Below are 9,247 nucleotides of genomic sequence, written 5' to 3' on the forward strand. Positions count from 1 at the left end.
GCCAAAGTAAACTCGAGCATTTGAGCGAGTCTGGAACGGACTGGATGGACGATGATTTATTTGAACTCTTTCAGAACAAACTTGTTGTAATCAAATGGAAATTACATGTTTTTCAAATGAATGTACCATATTACTCCGTATACATGTCTAGATTTTTTTTCCCCTCATTTTCAAGTGCTATATTGGGGGGGGGGACTTATACCTGCATAACTCAAAACCAAACCAATTTTCTTCACATATCTATGTTTGAATAACATTAATACAAATGTAAAATAAGTAATATCATGTTCTTTTTCATGTTAATATCATGTTATTATTCCACTGCATCCATTCTGCTGTGGTGTGCCGTGGTCCATTCCACAGTTCAGAAAGCATCAAACAGGAAAAAAAATGTGGTCTAGATCCGGATACAAAGACAAATTTGCCGCGTGGGTGCAGGAACAAGGGCGGACAGTTGCTTGGAGCAGGGACAGGAGCCCTTGCCGCATCACTCTGCTGCTGGCAGACTCAGGGAACAGAAACACCAGGAACAGAAGTAACAGGAGTTAGGAATGGTACGCAAGAAAATGAGTGGATCAAGACAGGGTGAAGAAGCCAGGACATGACAAGACGAGGACATCAATAAAGGAGGGAGTGAACCAGAACAAAAGGGTGAAGGAATTGATGGAGTATGATGTGACTGTGAATATGGACGTTGACCTTTAATCGGGCGCCCCCGCTGGCTGCTCCGGATTGCCAGCCGGGTGCCCGTGAAAGGGTCACGATTAATGGGGGGTTCAGAATTGGAATCTTCCAAGGAAGAACTGGACATGGACGGGCTAGACGAGGACCAAGAGCTGACAAAAACAAAATCAGAATAAAACTCAGAACCGAAGAAAGAAGGACAAGGGCTAGAAAACAGGATGTCAGTCTCTGGATCAAAAGTGTCGGGGGGAAAAGGGCGCAGATAAACAAAATCTGGACTGGAACTGGAATGGAACGTGACAAATGGGGGGCAATCCTCTAAATCGGAAAACATCTGAATCTATAGTGTAGTTAGGAAGACGAATAGGAGAGAGGGGGTGCTCAGGTAAATGAACGGAAGGTGAATAATCCTCTTAATCTGAAAAGTTGGTTTCGTGGAAAATGTGCAGAGGCAGAATAGTGGGGTAAGGGAGCTTGGGAAGGCACAAGGCGGGGATAAACGCTGGCGTGATTGCGGGGCATAGTGGACCCAAGTGCAGAAAGGCTCAGAAATAGCAAGTGCCAGTTGAAATTCATGATTTAGGGCAGGCAGGAACAAAAAGCGGGGAAAACAGCACAGCAAAGAAACTCCAAAAATACGGGCAGGCAGGTGAAACTGGAAAAACACTGACTGACAGGTTGGAACGGGAAGACACAGACAAACGGCACTGGACTGGTGACATGAGACTGATGACTTGCGACTATGATCCAACAGCGAGCTGTAACAAAAATTGGGCTTAAATACACACATACTAATTAGTCAGACATGCAACAGCTGCGAAGGAAACAATAGGCAGGCGAAGCGGATTGGTGGACACATGAGGGGCAAGTAAACGCAGACAGGTGGACCAAATCCAACTAACGTGGGGTGAAACAGGAGGAGCCAAAACAGGAACTACGCAAACAGAAGAGAACAGAATCCCCCCAAATAAACCCACAACCACGAACCAAATGAACTTGACAATAATATGCATCTGTTTTAGTGCATTTGCATTTTCAAATGTACTTTTGTCAAGTGCCACCTTGTTGCTTCTTTGTTGTCAATAACGAAGCTGCGTGGATCATATTTTCAACAGACTTTGACCCATTACGAAAAGAAAAAGACAGCTTGACTTGTCCATTCAAGACAAAAATGCAAAAGCAGTGGCATGGTACTTGTGGATGTTTACAGGTGGGGGGAGAAACGCAGCAAAAAGCACACGATCCACGCTCTGATCTTGCCACAGTCGTCACTTGGATAAAGAAGGCTTCAGCAAAGCATTTCGGGAGACCTCCATTTCAAACCAATTGGACGAGTTCGAAGATGACTACCCATGGAAGAGTAAAGAGGATGTTTGCGCAAATGACGAGCAGGAAAGAGGGGACATCTGGGATTTAAATGGGAGGAGATATTTGGCGTGTCAGATAGTGATGATGACTTTTCGGGCTTTTCGACAAATTCATATTCAGCTGTGTCAAAAAAAAAAATAAAGCATTGAAACTTCAAATTGTTTTATTGTTGCAACATTAGTTTCAGCATTTGCGTCTATATGCACGGACATTGCCTCCCACTTGTCTAGTTTCTGCCGGGAGCCATAAATTGAAGTAAAGAGTGACACTAGAAAATACGCTTGTTCTTCAAATTACCATGACTCATGAACCGCTTGCGCTAGTAAAACAATACTGAAAGTAGCTGTCAGTTTCTCATGCGTTGCCGAGGGAGCAGACAGGAAATTAAGCATGTTTTTTCAAATTGTAATTCCCGAATGCTTTGCGCTAGCATTCTCTCTCCGCTGAATCCTAAAGGCATGCTGCTACTTATGTCTTGTCTTGGGGTACTCTTGCCATACCTGGTTTTTGCATTTAGTTTTTAGTTTTAGTTATTAGTTTAGCAACACTAGGCAAAGTAGATCTAACATACTGCACATTACATTACTATGGATAAGAATCTAGTTTTTAAGATTGTGTCATCTTGCGCACCTGCACTTTGTTGTTGTACATGTAAAACGCAGAGGATAGTGAGAAACGCAATTTCGATTCCTTTGTATGTTAAGCACATGTGAAGAAATTGACAATAAACTTGACTTTGACTTTGAAAGTAGAGTGCAGCTTTGCTTCAATATGACATGCATTATGGTAGGTGGTGGCCTAAAGAGTGTGAAGTCGGTTCACGGCTGCTGCGGTCAAGAAAAATGTTTTAAAAACCCTGGACACATTTAAAAGCCTGGAGCATGGACACCATTAGGCCTAGGCAAACACAACAAGTGCAGTTGTTTTAAAATAGTTTGAAATCTATTTTTGCAACTAACATTTTTGTGTATGTACATTTACTCCAGTTATTTAAAGTAAGTATGTGTAATTTTTCGCATGCGCCTGTGGCAGCTTTAGGGGCATTACGGTAAATGCAGCAATACACACTCCTCCTCCTGCTGTCTGTATCTATAACAGACATGGCGACCTCCAAAGGAGTGCCACGCCCCATCTAATATAATCTAATGACAACTAGACGATTATATTTAAAACACACTGTTGATCGTTAAGAACACATTTATATGCAAGTTTTTGAAATTTATAATACTTTGATGTATTCATTTTTAATGAAAAACGGTCTAAATCTTACATACTGTCATTATCAAATTTAATGAGAATTTTTTTTGTAGTTTGTTGCACTGTTTTAACCAATTAGAACCTATAATATTATTGACAAATACCACATTTTGAAACGTATATTGTTCCAGAAAAAAAGGCAACAAATTGGCAAACTGGAGCATTTTCTGACACATGTATTAAAAAAAAGGACAAAAATAAGAAGGCGAACTGGTGTCAAAATAAATAATGCAGAGTTTTAATGAGTATTTCTAATTACAGTGAACCCCCGCCATACAAAATTAATCCGTTCCGGGGTTGGGATGGTAAGGCGAAATTATCGTATGGCGGGCGATAGAAACCTATGGTAATTCACTAATGCATGTACCCCAGTTAAAAACATAAAAATGGCATATACATATTAAAAATTGCTAAGGTAATAGTATAGTAAGTGATACTTATATATAATATACAGTACATGTATACAATTAAATAACAATAAATAAAAATTATATTAAGGATTTATTTACCTTTGAGCATCGTGACGAGTTTGTATTGGCCATATTCTTTTCAGGAATAGACCTCGGAACCCAAACGGGTGGGGACCCCAAGCAGACGCTTCACTCGGGGAAGGTTCAACTTCGGTATTTAATCGCAAAAGGTGCACGCACCGCATGAAACAATGAATACAAAAACACAGGTAGAAAAGTACAACCAAAAGGTGCAAATTTCCGAATAAAAGTGCGGCTCACATTCGTCTGCGACAGGATTTACACAAAAAAGGCACTGCTGGGGGGGACAGGGAGCTAGAGAGGACAGGTGTGAGAAGTGAAACGTGGAACACAGGGTGGATCTTCATGGATGATGGTAATGCAAGCTTGACCGCCGTGAGTTTGATGACAGCCTCCACTCTGAAGGGCCCAATGTACTTAGGGTCCAGTTTTTTCACTGATCTTGCAAGATGAAAGTCCCTAGTGGACAGGCATACCTCTTGGCCTTGACGATATTCAGGTGCTGGAGACCCTCGCTAGTCTACCAGTCTGCAATTACGTTCCTCGGTCCGGGCCAGGGCCGCCCTCATATCCCTCCACACTTTCTGGGAGCGCTGTAGGTTATCTTGGATGGATGGAACAAAAACCTCTCTTTCTTGGGAGGAAAAAATGGGTGGCTGATAACCAAAGACAATATGGAAGGGTGACTTGCCTGTCGCAGATGAGACCAGGGTGTTTTGGGCGTACTCCACCCAGGGAAGATGTAGAGCCCAAGATGACAGATTCTGCAGGCAAACGCACCATAGAACGGCCTCAAGGGCCTGGTTGGTCCTCTCTATTTGGCCATTGGTCTGGGGATGGTACTCAGACAACAAACTAAACGAGGCTCCCAGGGCACGCTCAAAAGCCCTCCATACCCTCGAGACGAATTGGGGGCCGCGATCCAACACAATGTCTGTGGGGATGCCGTGGAGTCTGAACCTGTGTAAAATGAGGAGATGGGTGGTTTCGAGGGCTGATGGCACTTCGTTGAGCACAACAAAGTGGGCCATTTTTGAGAAGCTATCATCTATAGTCAGCACCACCAACTTGCCGCAGGAAATTGGGAGTCCGGTATGAAATCCAGCACGATATGCAACCAAGGTCTGGAAGGTATCCGCAAGGGTCATAGAAAACCCGCAGGTGGCTGATGCGAGCTCTTGCCTCTTGCACACACGGGGCTCCTACCACTCAATCTCCTGCAACTATGGTCTCTGTCTTGTCCTGTTTGTAGTCCTCCTCAAACACTTGGCAGAGGGCATCGGTTTTGCTGTTCTTGCACCCTGGTCGGAAAGTAATGATATAGTTTGAATCTGGTTAGAAACAAACCCCATCTGGCTTGTCTAGGATTAAGTCGACTTGCAGAGCACAGGTGGGTGAGGTTCTTGTGATCGGTGTAAATGGTGAAGGAGTCCTTGATGCCAATGCCTCCACTCCAGTGCAAGGACGATGGCCAACAGCTCCTAATTACCCACATTGTAATTCATTTCTGCGGCAGAGAGACAGCGAGAAAAGAATGAGCAGGGGTGCAATTTGTTGTCGGGAGTATTCGTCCTTGATCCTGTGGTTCAAGCCTCGACGAAAAATCCTGCACAAAGCGAGCTCTTTATAACCGCTCTCCACAGTCAGGATGCGGAAATTCATGGAATATTCCACCGCTGATCAGCTCCCTTGCGTGATCACGAGTAGCCAGTCGTCTGCCTTGTGTCCCTGTAGCAGATGTTCGAAGACATGCCTGAGTTCTTGCAGAAATACCGAAAGATTGTTGCAAATATTTGGATTAGAGTAACTCATCGCCATGGCCCAGGCAGCTGCTTTGTCTGTGAGGAGGCCTATGACGAACGCTATCCTCGCTTGATCATTCCAATAGGTGAGAGGCTGCAGATCAAAGACTAGCGAGCACTGGTGGATAAACTGTTCGCACATGCCCAGCTCGCCCCGGTAAACGTGAAGGATGCGGGTTCTCGGGTCGCTATCCAAGTCAGATCTCAGCATAGCTCCTCCTCCCGCGGCATTGATCCGTGTGGGAAGATCTTCCACCTTGGTGGCTAATGTTGACACCACACTCAGAAGCTCTCGAAGGGATTGCTCATGCTGGCCCATGAGCCGTCGCTGGTTCAGAAGAGCCGTGCGTAAACGCTCGCTCGACTATTCTGTCAGGAATAGACCTCGGAACCCGAACGAGTGGGGACCCCAAGCAAACGCTTCACCCACGGAAGGTTTAACTTCGGTATTGTTTCGGTGAAACAATTAATACAAAAACACAGGTTGAACAGTACAACCAAAAGATGCCAAAGTTCCAAATAAAAGTGCGGCTCAAAATCGGCTGCTACAGGATTTTCACAAAAAATGGTTAGGCAAAAGTGCAACCAAAAGCGATGGGGATGGGGATGACAGAACGACAACTGCGTAAAAGTAGCAACGGGAATACAACTAGGAAGAATCTCGGAATAAGAAAGTACAAATGAAGCGCGAATAAGTGTGTTAGCGCAAGGAGATACGGGACTTGCAAGAACTCAGAATGGCGAGAAATAGCCCAACATCGTTCTGCTGCCCGGGCCACGCTTAAGAAGCCTGCAGATGACATATGGGTGCCAGCTGCGTGACTGGTGACTCCATCCCTTCATCAAGAAGAGCATACTGCCTCCAAAGTCAAAAACAAAAACATAATCAGCTGGTGACCTGACGATTCCCTACCGAGGGTAGCCTAGCCTAGCCGTCATCGTATTTCTTGATTATCTCCAGCTTAGTTTCCATCCTAATCATCATCTTACTTCTCTCTTTAGCAATACTAGCAATCTAGGGACCCAAGGCTAACCAATTCAAGTTTTAATAAAGTGACGTAAGCAGTGACGCGTGTAGTGACATATGCCTGGCATGCGCCTGGCAGCACACGCACTGACCATGTTTGAGAATTTATTTATTTTGTTTTTTTCTTACGTCAAAAGGTGAAAAAATGTCATAAAGTGGGGGACCAAAAAACGTCACAGTAAACGTAAGATGAAAGAAACGTAAGGCAGGAGCGTTGTAAACTGAGGCTCCTCTGTATTTGGCAATTATTAACTTGCAAATACGAGCCACTTAGTAAACTTTTCTATTTTCATTTTTTGCACTTTTTGTTCATTGTACCCAGAAATTATATGTCAAAGACCTGATGTCGAAATCTCGTTAATATTGTTTCTGTCCCAATTTGTGAAGTCCATAAACTGTACATAAATTCTGCATTTCATTCTTCAAAAAAAAAAAAAATAGCATGACAAATGAACCGACTCCTCTTCACTGTCTTTGGCATTGCTTTTCGCTGGGTTGCCATGGCCGTGACCTTTTGTTGCTGCCATGGAAAATTTGCCTTTTTACACCAAATCTTTCCCATTTATTGGCCTGTACCCAAATGACAAAAGAAAGCAGCAGCACACCTTCTCATTGGCGAAACTAACTCTTAGAACTAGTCTCTAATTCAACACTAGCTAAATAATTACAACTGGTTCTAAATTAAAAAAAAAAAAAAAAATCAAAACTCTGGGTGAGCGTTTTTCATAGAAATCTTTAGATGAATTCGATCAATTCATTTTAGATCTCAGTCTCCCATTAAAAAAAAATCGCTTGCCAGCACTTGTTTATGTGATTTTCATTATAAAATATTTGTGTTTCTTAAGTTCATGTCCCGTATGTGTATTATTCAAAGAGACATTCAGTGGACCAGTGTTCAGGGGAGTTGGCTGAAGGAAGGTCCTTGCGAGCCAGGACTTCTCACAGACATCTGAGCCTCAATAAACTTAACCTCAGAGAGGCGTCCGAGACCACTGTGAAGATTCTATTGCAGAGGAAGCATCAGAAAGGTCTGACGCTAGGTTGTTTTGCTAAAATGAATCTCTCAAAGAAACCTTTTTTCTATCATATTTTTTTTCTTTGGCATACCCCAGCCATTCCCATTATTTTTTCGATCTGTCTCATCAGCTTGTTTATACAATGGGAAGACATACTCCCATGGTGACATGTGGCACCCGGTTTTGGGGAAGGTCCTGGAATGCATCATGTGCTCCTGCAGTGATGGGCTGCAGGAGTGTCAACGCATCACATGTCCCAGCGAGTATGCGTGCCAACATCCAGTCAAGTCTCCCGGAAAGTGCTGCAAAACGTGTCCAGGTTAGCCAAAGGTGGCCCACAATCTTCTAGGAGCTGTTTAAACTCGTCCACACTCTCTACCTCTTTTTCCAACTAGAGCATAAAGCTGCAAGTAATCATACTCAGTGTTACTCGAGTTATAAAAGAAAACTTTTGGTGTACAAAGTGGAATCAACTTTCGAAGTGGATTCCCCCAGCACAGTTCGGATAATAGCGATTGAAAGAGCAAATACTGTTGAAGTGGAGGTGCAAGTGTGGAAGATGCTAGATGGTATGTTGCATCTCATACAGTATGTTGGCATTTTTTCTCCCTCAAACTATCGCTAGGATGAAAAGGACTGTCTTTCATACAGGTATTTTACAACTGATGGAAATTGGAGGTGTTCAAAGGAAAGATATTCGGGATCATCCAGAAAATTATACTTTGCTGACATCAGTTGATGAAGGTGTCTTGCTGTGTGTTTCTGTAAGTACTTTGTCTTTACGCTTTGATGTTGTTACTGACTGCTATTGTTTTTTTTTTCCAGAGATGTGGGGCAAATTCAAAGAGGGAGGGGGCAAACTGGATCAAGCCGCAAGCCTCTGTGAAGATGGCATTCGAGAGATGATGACCTTCCTCGATCCCGAGCGGGTTGAAAGGGTGTGCTCGCCCTAACTCGCTTTTGTTGCTCTTGGATTGTGACTGAACACTTTCGAAAACAGTATTAAACATACTTTAACTGCACGGAGAGCATATGTTGTTCCCGGATATAAGGCCAAAAGATAGTCGGTATGTACAATTGTAATTTTTTAAATGCATATTTATTGCAAATAATCATTTTCTCGCATGGTGTACGATGTTGTTGGAAGTAGACTGCTCTAAACTGCTAAATTAAAATATACTAAAAAAAAGTCTTTAACGAGGCCTATTAGTCATGGATTAATGATCATATACTAAGAGAGAAAACCACAAAGTCAATCATCAAATTGCGGCCTAGGGTGTCTTGGTGCACATAGGGACACCCCTATGTTTGAACATGGTGTTCGTTATGGACAATCCATGACGAGCACAGCAGTCTAATAACAAAGCACCACTCTGGTTCAGATTGGGAGGCCGTTCCTCCCAGTCACACCCCTCCAGGTCTCACTGTCATTGCCCACGTAAGCATTGAAGTCCCCCAGCAGAACGAGGGAGTCCCCGGAGGGAATGCTCTCCAACACACCCTCCAAGGACTCCAAAGGGTGGGTACTCTGAATTGCTGTTTGGTGCATAGGCACAAACAACAGTCAGGACCCGTCCCCCCACCCAAAGGCGGAGCGAGGCT

General features: G+C 43.6%; 1 protein-coding gene across 4 annotated transcripts in view; it reads left to right on the plus strand.

The window, feature by feature from the left end:
- chrdl2 (chordin-like 2) overlaps nt 1–8,804 on the plus strand; it is a 51,786-nt gene extending 42,982 nt beyond the window's left edge. For 3 of the 4 annotated variants that reach the window (XM_088440255.1, XM_088440259.1, XM_088440258.1), the window contains 5 exons: nt 7,504–7,657; nt 7,776–7,964; nt 8,041–8,214; nt 8,297–8,389; nt 8,471–8,804. In XM_088440255.1, coding sequence (XP_088296381.1) covers nt 7,504–7,657; nt 7,776–7,964; nt 8,041–8,214; nt 8,297–8,389; nt 8,471–8,598 — 738 coding nt within the window. In that variant the 3' untranslated portion in view covers nt 8,599–8,804. Of the gene's footprint in view, nt 1–7,503; nt 7,658–7,775; nt 7,965–8,040; nt 8,215–8,296; nt 8,410–8,470 lie in introns of all 4 variants that reach the window. The other variant, XM_088440257.1, reaches the window with a different exon arrangement.
- The last annotated feature ends 443 nt before the right edge of the window (nt 8,805–9,247 follow it).

Source organism: Hippichthys cyanospilos, chromosome 18 (assembly GCF_059441005.1).
Source record: "Hippichthys cyanospilos isolate Australia breed blue-spotted pipefish chromosome 18, RoL_Hcya_1.0, whole genome shotgun sequence".
NCBI lineage: Eukaryota > Metazoa > Chordata > Actinopteri > Syngnathiformes > Syngnathidae > Hippichthys > Hippichthys cyanospilos.